The sequence below is a fragment of the Urocampus carinirostris genome, chromosome 7, assembly GCF_059441175.1.
Source record: "Urocampus carinirostris isolate Australia breed hairy pipefish chromosome 7, RoL_Ucar_1.0, whole genome shotgun sequence".
NCBI classification, from domain to species: Eukaryota; Metazoa; Chordata; class Actinopteri; order Syngnathiformes; family Syngnathidae; genus Urocampus; species Urocampus carinirostris.
The window spans coordinates 13,781,987-13,795,217 of record NC_142355.1 but is presented as its reverse complement, the minus strand read 5'-3'; the positions used below and the strand labels follow the sequence as shown (position 1 = coordinate 13,795,217).

Here is a 13,231-nt window from a genome sequence, read left to right as displayed (position 1 = left end):
TACTCAGTACTTGAGTATTTTTTTTCACCAAGTACTTTTTTACTTTCACTCAAGTAAGTATATAGATGACTACTTTTACATCTCCTTGAGTAAAATTATTCTGAAGTAACATTACTTTTACCTGAGTAAATGTTTTGGCTACTCTACCTACCTCCGATTGTAACCATGCATTTCCGATTTTATTTACTATATTTCTGGTCTTTAAGGCGCACTTTCGAATTTCCAACAAAACAACTTTTTCTAGGTTCACTTGGACAACTGCATAGCATCTAGGAACTAGTACACATTGAACAAGTGTTTGAAACACAACTAAAACAGTCAATTGCAATATAACCTCTTCATTGATTAAATATATCCCTTAATACTCTTACGTAGACTGAAATAGATAAGAGCATCCAATAATTGTAATGACCATTACATAAAACAATGATGATATTACCAGTATCAAGGAGCTGTTTTTAGCACCACTTCTCCTGCAAGAGCATCTTTATTGAAGATTTGGACAAAGTAATTTATAAATAGGTGGCAGTTATAAAATTTCTACGAATACTCTATTGCAAATTTGTTGGATGGGATTTATTGATAATTTGTTCACTTTTATCATACACACAATAATGTGTTATAAAGCTTTACATAGCATAATTTGGAGAGCGAAAATAGCAGAATAAGCAGTGTTTTTTTTAGCTGCCCATGTAAAATATTAACTTTTTAAAAGAAAACATGGTGGTGCCAAGTTTATAAGTAAGACCTTCAAAATAAGGAGAGAAGACATCAATGGATTTTAAACTAAACTAAAATAAATTCCAACCTGTTCTAAAGGTCACACCCTAAATCCTTTCTTTTTATTAAATTTCTAAGGTTACAAAAAACAGATTAGTCCTATAGGGTGTGGGAATAAAAGAACAGTAACATGACTGGCTAATTGTACAATGATAGAGCATACAAGTCCAAATAACAAACATCAGGGCAAAATAAGAGTTAAACCAACCAACTGTGATCAGAAATAATAAACAATTGTGCGCAATGATAATAGACAAAACAACCAACTCTGGCATTCCGTCTTTTATATAATTTATTCGACGAATAACAGAATAAATGACAAATTGTTGTTTAATGTAATTCACTAGCTACTCAAACAAAATTGTGCAGAATCAACGCTTTGGGATTAAAGTTATGACTAGACTTTTGCTGTATTTATTCCAAGCAAGTGCATACACAACAGTATTTGTTTATAAAAAGTAATACATGCATTTGACACCAGGGCCGTTGCTAGCCATTTGGGTGCCCTAAGCACAAATGCTTTTTACTTTCCAATTTTGTTGTATTGTGGTGTTTTCTATCTATCTACCTTGGTTATATCCCTCAAGAGGGGTGACCGACAGCAAGACACACACATACAATAACAAAGAAAATAAAAGGGAAATAAATAGCAAAAAAAAAAAACACACAATTTTTTGGACCATGGCCAACCCAATTGCCCAAACACCCAAACAAGTTAGGCACCTCGGCACCTAAGTTGGTCATGCTTTCGTCCCTCCAGATGAAATGGGACACCAGAAAGCGGCCATGTCACTCGGGTCAGGGTGACACAACACACTCTTTTCTTCAACAGCAGGGCCCGACAGCTTTCACTGGTTTACCCCTGCCGCATCATACGGGTGCCCAGCCCATCCTTAAGAACGCGTCCACAATCCCACTATCCTTTCACAACAGTGAGGTGTTTTTCTTTGTGATAAATACTCGATCGAACCACAATAAAACTCAGTTTTGTTCCCAGTGCTTTTTTTTTAATACGATGGTATCTAAGGCGGTCATGTGTGACACGCCAGTGCGCCATATGAACCGACAAAAAAAACAATCAAGTTAAAGTAACCCTACCCAACCCTGCTTGTGAAATAGTCCTCTTATAGGGCACCCAAATTCATTATAAGTTTTTATTATTTGTATTTTCCTTGAGAATAAGGGACAGCTGTGAAAATGACCAGACACTGGGTGACTATCTCCAATTCATGTTTCATTACAACTAGTAGAATTCAACTTAGGTTATATACAATTAACAATAAACATATATATCTTTTTACAGAATTTGAGCGAACACACTATCCAGATGTGTTTGCCCGAGAACGTCTTGCCAACAAAATAGACCTACCAGAGGCTCGAATACAGGTATGTATTATGGCTAATGTACTTGACAATTTGTTTTAAAAGAGTGTAACTGTATGCGCCTCCCTAGTCGAGAAGTGAAATGTATGTGTTTTTTTTTTCTTCATGTTGTTACATGATTTGGTTAAACTTGCTGCTTAAAAATGAAAAGTCTTTGATCATTAATTAGCATGACCATAAGAAAACTGGGATACTTTAGAATTTTTGGGGGAGTGGGGTTGGTGTGGGGTCCTTTAGTGTTTTGTGCTGGAAGCAATATGATATAAATACCACCGACTTGAAATTGACACATATAATACTCCATTTTCATTTGGCCCAAGCAACATGACAGTGTTTTGGGCTCCATGGCAGCTCAATTTAGCTTATTTCATTTTCAAGTTGTAAACTTAATTTTGGGTTGAAATATTGCATTTAAAGTTAACAATAAAAAGATGTGGTGTGGTTTAAGTAATGTCTCTTCTGGTACGTTGACAAGTTACCTTTGCTGATGCCTTTATCCATTTTAGAAAAAATACCAAGATTACGTTTTCTTGAAGCTTGATATAGTTGTTGTCACGAAGCGGAGCGGGAAACAGGAAAAAAGGACCCATTCGCGTAGACGTACTCACAATTTATTGGGGGAAGGATGAGGAGGGTGCGCACACTCGATCCGGGGATCGATGGTCGAGGCGTGAATTAGAAATCCTAACAAAAGACAAGTTGTCAAAAACAAACAAACGGATCAGACCAAAGACAAAACAGGATCAAATACGGGTAGTCACAGAACTAGGCTTTTAACAGGTTTTAACAGAAGTCTCACGGAGTTTAACCAGGTTTAACAAACGTTCCAGCAACGCACAGTACAAAGGAGCGCGCTTAAGTACTCCAAGAGCAATCAGTCCAATGCGTCTCAGCCGGTGTCAAGGGGCGGGGCCAGCTGGGCACCATGACAACCGTGCAGGACATGACAGTTGTAGGATTCATTTCTAATTCACCCTGAACTAAGTATACTTATGATTGTCTTTTCAGAAAATGTTATCTGTACAAAAGAAAGGAGCCCAAAGGAGGGCTGGCATGGAATCTAGCTCTCTGAAAATTGCCCAAAATATGCTTCTCACTTACAATTAGATTACATAGAAAATTATGAAGCCACCATTGGCCAATCAGGCATAACATTTTATTGTGATTTTCATTTTTTTCGGAGGTGACTTATTCTTTGGCTATTGGACTAAAAAGAGGATTTTCCCTGATATTTATAGGTTTGGTTTTCCAACAGAAGAGCAAAGTGGAGAAGAGAAGAAAAGTTGAGAAATCAACGGCGTCAACTGTCAAACTCCTCCAACCATATTCCAATCAGCAGCAGTTTTAACACCAGTGTTTACCAATCTGTACCCAAACCCGCTTCACCAGGTATTGAAAACATATATTTTGTCGCCTTGATTCATTTACTGTCTGATCTGTTGTCTTTCAATCAAATATGTTCGATTTCGATAAGTACGGTTGATAGCAGGGTACAAAACATTAATATTTGGTTATCTTTTCTTTTTCCTTGCCTAACCCCAAGTATTGTGTTGTTTTAGTGTCTTTCGCATCAGGATCTATGTTAGGGAGGTCCGACTCAGTCCTTTCCTGCAGCTACAGCCTACCGTCCATGCCACACTTCACTATGGCTGCCAGCCTGCCTATCCAAGTAAGATTTTATTTAAGATTATATGACATCGGGAAAAATGTGTAACTCCAAAATATGCACAGTTCATCAGACTCTGAAATAGCACATCTGTTCACCTGCCTGATTGTTAAGAGAACAAATCCTGCTAGTTCAAGGGTGCTGTCCAGAATTTTTAACTTTGTTACTCTCCGCAGCCCTCTCCAAGCTTAAAGTCATGATCATAGACCCAGTGAGCTCATTCATCAAGAACGTGCATTTCTTATTGGTGCTCGAATTGACTCTTTTTTCATAATTTTGGGGATTTGGGTTGGTTTTTGAACTGGACTTGAAACAAGCCTTTATTTCTTTTGACCATGCTACCCCCGCCCCCTTTCTTCCACGTAAGGTATTACGCGTCCGTGAACAGCGTTGCTTAAAGTAAGATAAAATCAGTAAAACGTCTCTTTGAACTTAGTTAGGTATTGTTAACACATACTTAACACAAACTACTTGTAACTTTTTAAGGGCACTTCAAACGACACACTCCACGTTTGACATTTTGTTATGCTTTCAGGGTTGTTGCGTTTATTCAATAAATGAATGAGACAATTAAAAAATGGTAGAACTTCAAAAGGTATGATGGTAAGTTGGTTGCAAAAAAGTAAGTTTATATGTAAAAACCAACACCACTGCCGAAAACATCAATTAGTAATTGCGAAGGGCAGGTGCCAGGGCACACAGGAACCAATCCCCCAACCACGTTGCCCCCTCCACTGCACGGCCGTTCTAAAGCCAGTGGGGAAGAGTGACAAATATTTCCAAAAAAGTTATTACTGTAAATTATATATAGAGCGCACCTGCTTAAAAGCCACACCCACCACATTCTAAGAGGATTACCACTTTTGTACTTACACAAGCCGCACCTATATATAAGTGAAATGAAATGAAATGATCTGCATTTATATAGCGCTTTTCAAGTCAATGACTTCCCAAAGCGCTTTACATTGTGCTTCACATTTCCCAATAGCGGCCGTGATCTGTGCAGCCATGTAAGGCGCTAACCTGCTTATTGGGGGTAATTGGGGGTTCAATGTCTTACCCAAGGACACTTCGACAAGTAACACGGACAAGCCGGGATTCGAACTGGGATCCCTTAATCCTAAAACGATCGCTCTACCTCCTGAGCTACTGCCGCCCCATATTAAAATATGTAACACAATCACAAATTTAACCCAAACCCTACTTTGAGTCCCACGATTAAGTACACAGTTCAAAAACCACAGCCGGCAAAATTAACAGAAAATGATACCGGTAGTTAAGATTTGATGCAGACCTGCAGAGTCTGGGTCCCGTTAAAAGTAATCCAAGGAAAAAAAGTGTATATTTCCAAAGGTAAGGGTGAAAAAAATGTATATCCACTATTGTCTGCCGTGTCCACAAACACTCACCTTTACCGGTCCCCACTTCCCGTCTGTTACGCCCCTTCTTTTTAATTGGTCAGTGCAAGACTTATCAGAATAAGTGTCCAAAATAAATACAAATAAATACATTACAAAAATATACAGTTGCAAATACATATAATATATGGTTACACATATTTACAAAGAAAGACAGTACATCGAGAGAGTTTTCAAAGCTTTAATAATAATATTATAACTTTCATCCCAAACCGTGCCTGTGAAGGTTAGCAAAACGCTACTAACAACACGCTCGCAATACAGTTAAAGGGTCTGTTAAAAAAACATACCGTACATGTAGAAATCACGGTAAACTGTTTTCATCTTCCTCCCAATAATTGACATCATCAAAGTTGTCCTCCTTTAGTATGGGAAAGAGACTTTGTTATATAGACGTCGTCCCACGCTCCCTTAATCAAAAACACGCTAGCAGCACGCTCGCAAGGTAAAGTTAGCGTGCAGTAGCTCTGTTTCCTTCTTTATCGGATTGCTCGATTGCGTTTGGCTTGTAAGCTGCGTCATGTGCCTTGAACTCGAGCGCCGCTGGCGGCTGTTAGAAAAATTACATAAATTGGCCGCATTACTGAATAAGCCGCAGGGTTGAACGTTTGGGAAAAATTTAGCAGCTTATAGTCCGGAATTTGCAATATTTTAAACTCTAACCGAACCATTGTTCAGAAAATGACAGCAAAACACTAATGACACAAACATATTTCTCACTATAACTTATGGATGTATAGCTCCACTGCTCTTCTTCAGCAATTAAATATAAATTAAGGCATGGTTAATGCTGGGACCATTGTTTCAAGTGATAAGACTGGCTTCACAAAGGCAGAACAAATACTGTATTGTTAATGTTTTTATTTTGTACAACATTTCTCCTACATATTTTTTTCTTCTTCTCTTTTGAAAACTTTTAGATTGAGTAGTGTCATGTGATGTTTTTCATTTGTTAATTTGTACTTTCAGGCATCTTGTCAGACATCTTACTCATGCATGCTTCCTGCCAGCTCAGGTGTTGCGGTAAACGGAAGAAGCTACGAGACCTATACTCCCCCACATATGCAACAGCATATGAACAACCAACCAATGATGTCTTCGACTACATCTACAGGTACAGAACCATACATTTAACGAAAATGGATGTTAAATACTTGTTCATAGTCTTCCCTTGAAATATCAGTATAATACAAAAATCTGAAATAACGGAAATTCATTAAAGAACGGTATGAAGTGTAAATGTATGGTTTTAGAACAAATAAACAGAACCTATTTTACAGAAGGAGTCATAGATTTTAGTTTTGGCTTGGTGTTCGGACTGAACTTGAACTGTCCTTTTATTAATTGTATTACTTTTACACATGTCATGCAACGCGAACAAATAAAAAAACGAAAACGAAAAATGCAGGGACGAAGCTTGAAGTTGAAATCCCCCTCCTTCTTCCACCCGGATAGCTTTGCTAAAATTAAGATAAATATAGGCACGGTGGAGAAAAAACAAAACACAAGGGCTCTTTGAACTCAGTTGGGCATTGTTAACTGTCACGGGCCAGAACAAGCACTCGGATCCAATAGCGTCAGTTAAAGGATTTATTTGGACAAAGTTCGGTGGAGCAGGCTTGGGACGTCGGCTCTTGGTAGCAGAAAGCCTCTTTGGACGAAATGGTGACTCCGTGGTGAAACGCGTGACGAGTAACGTAGCAGGTAAGTCGGTGGCCGGGACGGAAGAGTAGATCGTAAACTTGAATGTTGGAGGCTCACTCAGGGAAACGAGGAGTACACTCGAACGTCCATCTCTGGACGCTGACAGCTTATGTAGAAAGCCTCCACCAATCAGGAAATCGCGTTCCAGCACACCAGCTGATTACCTCAGGTGGCTCCAGTTAGGTAATCACGACAGTTAACACATCCATAATAGAGAAAATATTCTACTTTCAAGATTTTTCAGGTCATGTCAAACAATGCACCCCACCTTTAAATGAACTCAATTATGTTTAGAAATATTTAAATATAAGAAAACAAATGGATGGTGTCAATATCAAAAAAGTTAATGAGATCAAATTTCTAGAAGTGATAATGCATCACACAATTCCCTGGAAACCATACATATAATTTACGACGTAAAAACTTGGTGTGGTGGTTTATCTTCTTCAAACTTTGCAGCAGCACAAAGAATGTTTTGGAGATTTACCAGGAAAGGTTAAAGGGTGTAGGAAAATGTTCTTTACAAGAAGTACTTTGTTCGTAATTGTGTAAACATTATATTGTATTTTTCTTTTTTAAGTAATCCCCAAAGAATGACGCCCCAAGGGTTCAATGGTTTTCCTAGAGCCAATCCATTTCACAAATATGCCTACGTATGTTAGGACTGTAGGTATTCTATCTACCTATCTACCTTGGTCATATCCCTCAAGAGGGGTGACCGACAGCAAGACACACACATACAATAACAAAGAAAATAAAAGGGAAATAAATAGCAAAAAAAACCCACAAAAAAAAGATCTGGGGGGGCGGTGAAGAAGAAGGGGGTGAATGGGGGGTGTAGGGGGGGCGGCAGTCCAAAGTCGTAGTCAGAAGTTTGAACGTTTGTTTGACTATTTTTACCTAACACGTTAGGGCTGCGCGATTAACCAAAATCGAATCGACATCGTTATGTGACGTAGTGCGGTTGTTAAACGCAAAGTTCTGCGGTTTTTCAAGGTTTTGTAGTGAGTGGTGGAGTTTTGGCCAACCACAATTGTTATTGTTCGAGTTTTGAAAGCGCCGACCGATCAGAGGCAAGTTTCAATAATAGCACCAGCCAATAAACGCGATTAAAAGTTTGCAAGCACCACACTATGCCACACCCAGCGTGTGAGCTCATTGAGTGTCATGGCGGACTCCGTAAACATAGTCCCAGAGTCAACAAACGAGAAGGAAACGAAGCTTGCACCGAAGAAGGGCGATACATCACTTGTTTGGACCTATTTTGGTTTTGACGGAGCGGATGTGGAACAGAAGAAATCGCCCGTTGCAGAATTTGCTTTTGCGTAGTCGCTAGGTCCAGAGGAAACACAAGTAATTTGTACCAGCACCTTAAAAATGATCAAATATTACAATTTGCGGCACGTCAAAAAGGATTACAAGTAAAAGACGAAGAAGGTGCATCTACAAGTGGACTGAGAGGTATACAAACCTCCATCAAAGCAGCATTTGTGCCCTTCACGCCGTACGAAAAAAGTTTGCAAAGGCACAAAGAAATAAACAATGCTGTGACGAGCTAAAAATGCCTAATAGTGTCCAACCCCAAAACTGCATTATCGATGAGAGGTAACACTTTTTATTTATGCAAGTTGATAAGTGAAATGTTCTAATAAGAGTAATAAATAGTTGTAGCAGTAGTGTTAATAAGTTAGAAGGAATGGTGGGTTTGAATAAATACTTGAATAAATTTCTTGCACTGATGAACATGCTGCAGTAGCACATGGTAATTTTTTTATTACACTAATTGCAGACAGGCCATGTTTACAGCCTTACAAGTATGTGGATTATTTTTACTGTGCAATGTTTACCTTTTTGTAGTGTGCACAATTTATTTGTGTTGTTGTTTACTTTGTTTGGTGTGGGTTATTTTAAGTGCGTACATTTTATCTTTTATACTGTGCAAACGTTTTAATTTTTAAGAGTTCATTATTTCCTTTTTTCAAATGTTATTTATGTTAGATGTTGACTTTGTTTGATTATGAAGACATGTCAAAATAAATAATTGATATGTTATTATGTGATGTTTTATTTTGAAAATTCTCCAGACCACTATTTCAATGTGCTTGAAGTGCTATCTAGTGCATTTCATAGGTGGAAAGGTACTTCTATCGATTGAAGAATTGAAAAGTAAAAAGGAATTCACTGGGGAGCCAAGGGGGCGCCAGCCTGCAAAAGTTTGGGAACCATTAGGTTATTAAAATCCAAAGCAACTGCTTAGCCAACAGGGAGATTGCATCCCTCCCTTATGCGAATGAACCCGCCTGTATTCATTCCAAAATTACAAACATTGAGTCAAACTCGTCTAGAAAATTCTACCCCGGTTTACTCTCCTTGCTTTCCGAAGAAAAATTGCCATCACAAACAGTGTTGCCTCTAAGCCGCGCGTGTGCGCAATTGCGCACTGCTCGCACATTTTCAGCGCACAAGAAAATCTAGCCAGCGCACAAAAATACACGGATTCCTCTGACGATGTGTCCTAAATGGGGTATTTTGAAGTCGAGTCGAAGTAGAGCGAAGTTGAGTAAAGTTAGTAGAGTTTGTCGAGAACCGGCTTCTTTGGCTCGGCTGACTAAAAGGAACCGGCTCTTTCGGCTCCTAAATGGCTCTTCAGGTTGTTTTTGCTTCTTTAATCCCAACATGACCAAATATTGTGTAAAATTATGCACAAAATGACTTAAAGGAAGGGGGGAATTGAACAAAAAAGAAAAAAATACCAAAATGTAAAAGTAGTGAAAAGCTGAGAAAAAAAGAAACAAAAGGTAGAGAAAAAAGAAGGAAAAATTCAGAAAAAAGCCAGAAAAAATGTAAAGAAAGAAACAAAGGAAAAAAGTAAATAGAGAACAAAAAGAAAAAAGTAACAGCTAGGAAAAAATAAACACAATGAGATTTTTTAAAGGAATTAAAAAAATATAGAAAAAAAACAGGGAAAAAGAAGAAAAAGTTTGTGTTGCATTCAAATAATTTTTCAATTATACCAAGTCAATCTTGTTGCCAACATTGTACTTCCACTAAAAAAATGTGATTAAATACAGTTCAGTATCTTACAACCGACTAAATAAGCCCCCAAAAATGTTAGTATTATGCGTCTAAAGATACCAGAAAAAAAAAAGAAAATCTTGTGAAAGAATTGTTGTAAAAACAAATTACGTTTGCAGGCCGTAAAACCTTTGCAACAATACATTAGTCAATTCATTCAAAAGTGAAAAAAACATTTGCATTGCCGGAAACTCAAAATGTAACTTGATGTTTTGGACATGTTCGATAATGATTTAGTTGCCACACTTGGGATTGCCGTTGCTCATTGTTGTTTCAAGCGTTGCTCACCGACTTTGTGTGAACGTTCAGACCCGTGGAAAATTAGAGGGAACATTGATCACAAATCTGCTCTTACCTCTTTCATTAGGTCTGATATCGCCTGGAGTCTCAGTTCCAGTCCAAGTTCCAGGAAATGAAACAGACATGTCACAGTATTGGCCACGTCTGCAGTGACGACATTTGTGGCAAGCACTGGAGCAACTCTAAGTGCTCTACAGTCTCGTTTAAAAGCCAATTTTCACATTGGATAATACAACTCAGGATCCAATTGACACTCAACTCATGAGGCAAATGAGAGAAAGTATGAATATGTTACCAGAGAACTTTAGCCATTGACACGAATGGCAACATTACATCTTCGACTTCACCCATTGAAGTGTGGTGCTGAATCATTTTTGTTGTATTACAAAAAAAAGACTTTCTACCGTTGATATGTGAGTAACCATCTTACAAAGTGTGAACTGAAAATTCAACGTTCTGCTCTGTTTAATTGTAAGAAGATGTTGAAAGCTTGTAATGTGTAGAATTTTGATTGGTTTTAATGTGCTTGGTCATAATCGGGTGAACAGATCAAACACTTACTGCTAATCCTTTACCAGGACATTGGGATGGAGTGTGTCAGTAGCCCAATACTAAACAGTGTACCAAATACAAGGAAATTGAATCACAAGCTCTTTTCCACCAAAAATAGTGTCTGGGATCTGTTTTTATGTCAATGTGTTAAGTATTTGTCTCTTCCAGTGATTGGGGAAGGCTTCTTTAATAAAGTTATTTCAGGTAAAACTATTGATCCTTTTTTTGAAAACCTTGCCTTCAACATACAGTGGAACCTCGGTTTTTCGAACGCCTCTCAGTTCGAACAAATCGATGTCCGACCAAAAATTTCGAGAAATTCTTGCTTCGCTGTACGGTCAAAAAAACGGAGTTCGAACGCCGGTAATGCAAGAGTGCGTACGCTAGGGTGCGATGCTGAGCGGCGTACGGGTCTTTTAGCCCCTTATTATGCCTCCGAAGAAAGTCAGTGCAAGCAGCAAAGTTGCTACAGGTGAAAAAAGAAAAGTAGTGCGTACAACTATTGCATTTAAGAAAGAAATAATAGACAAATATGAAGGAGGTGTGCGAGCGCCTTCTGCTGACCACCACAAAGGTAAGAAATCCTATTCATAAGATTACGATAACGCGAACGTACGATTAGCCTGGGTTAGCTTTAAGTTTACGTTAAACATTCAGGGGGTTGGAACGGAGCCCCCTTTCCAATGAACTGCTCACCACTTGTTGTGGAGACCCGGGTGCTAAATGACTTGTAAACGACCTGATTTTTTTATTTTTACACGTTCATGTTAGCGTAATCTTTCGTACGGAAGATTACGATAGCGCGAACGTACGATTAGCCTGGGTTAGCTTTATGTTTACGTTAAACATTCAAGGTAAACATTCAGGGTGTTGGAACGGATTAAACTGATTTACATTATTTTTAATGGGAAAAATGATTTCGGTGATCGAACAAATCGGTTTTCGAACAGGGTTCTGGAACGGATTATGGTTGAGAACCGTGGTTCCACTGTACTTGTCTCTCTTGCTATTTTATTCCCACCCAGACTGACACGGCCGGACGAAGAAATATTGAAATGAAAACAATGTGAGTTTGAAATGCTCAAAACAAAAAAAATCTTGATCCTTTTCAACAACAAATATCAAATACTAATAATGCTGCTGACTAGGTAGCGCAGGGCTGAGCCAACCTTTTTGGTGGAGGGCCACATTGGGTTCAAAAATTCCAACGAAGGGTCAGAAAAAAAGAACGATAAATTTCATGTATTTGTATCTTCAGAAATAGTTTGGAATCCGATACCTTGAAAATACAGATAATGGAGCTCAATCCATTTTTTCTCATATAGTCGTTACCACTGTATTTCCAGGGATTATTTTGCATTTTACGTTTTTTTTTTCAAAGTTTTTGCAAGGTTGCTCATTTTAATTGTAATGTAAAAAATAAAATAGAGTTTTTTTTTTAATTGCAGTAACGATATGCTTTTATTAAACACACAGGGAGACGTGTGCATGTTAGATTAGATTAGATTCTTTTTAATTCGTTTACTGACCAATTCATCAAATTGGTTTTGAACCGCTCAGAATAAAAGCAAAGTAATAAATGATGTGGCCTTTTAGCGCTAAATTTGATAACACACATTTAGCATCTAGTTCGATAAAGATGTTGATAAAGAAAAAAACAAAAATACATGATGGAAAAAAAACTAGCAAGTACAGAAAAAAGGTTTTTGAATAGTGGCCTTTACTCAAGTTGGGTACACTTTAGTACTTTGTGAAAAATATTTATAAAATTAACACATTTTTATAAATAGCACTTTTTTTTACTGAATAATGTAAATGATCACTTTTAACATTGTTTTTGGCGTACCAGGTTAAAAGACTAATGTGACCCTTGGGTTAGTGCATACACCTCGCAGTTCAGAATGTGACTCTAGAGCAGGGGCCAAAGGCTTATAAGAGACCAGTCCCCAAAATAACTTTGATGCTTCTTCAATCAATCATATAAACAAATGATTATATCTTACATCATTATGGTTGGATCCACTAGGGTTGTAAGGGCAATATTCCCTGTGGTGTGTCTTGGGCAAGTACAGCCTGATGGCACCTATCCCTTACAGGCCAAGATATGTTTCCACCCGGTCTTGAATCGGGGAACTTTTACTTATTAGGTGAATGTGATAACCACTGCACCACAGATGTTATAATCTATTAAAAAATCACCACATTATTGAATCACAAAATATACAGTATTTTACTGTTTCTGAGACTCTATTCTTTTCACATAATTCTTCTCCTCACTCTCTAAGAAAAATGTAATGTGTAAAACCTGTAACAAACACACATTTTATGGTGAAAATGTTAAAGTTTAAAGTGG

The 13,231-nt window shown here is 37.9% G+C and overlaps 1 protein-coding gene across 2 annotated transcripts in view; it reads left to right on the top strand.

The window, feature by feature from the left end:
- LOC148362400 (paired box protein Pax-6-like) overlaps window positions 1-11,006 on the top strand; it is a 35,045-nt gene extending 24,039 nt beyond the window's left edge. For both annotated transcript variants that reach the window (XM_088339253.1, XM_088339252.1), the window contains exons 7-11: window positions 2,084-2,166; window positions 3,402-3,552; window positions 3,723-3,832; window positions 6,217-6,361; window positions 10,394-11,006. In XM_088339253.1, the coding sequence (XP_088195379.1) occupies window positions 2,084-2,166; window positions 3,402-3,552; window positions 3,723-3,832; window positions 6,217-6,361; window positions 10,394-10,479 (575 nt within the window). In that variant the 3' untranslated portion in view covers window positions 10,480-11,006. The remainder of the gene's footprint in view (window positions 1-2,083; window positions 2,167-3,401; window positions 3,553-3,722; window positions 3,833-6,216; window positions 6,362-10,393) is intronic.
- The last annotated feature ends 2,225 nt before the right edge of the window (window positions 11,007-13,231 follow it).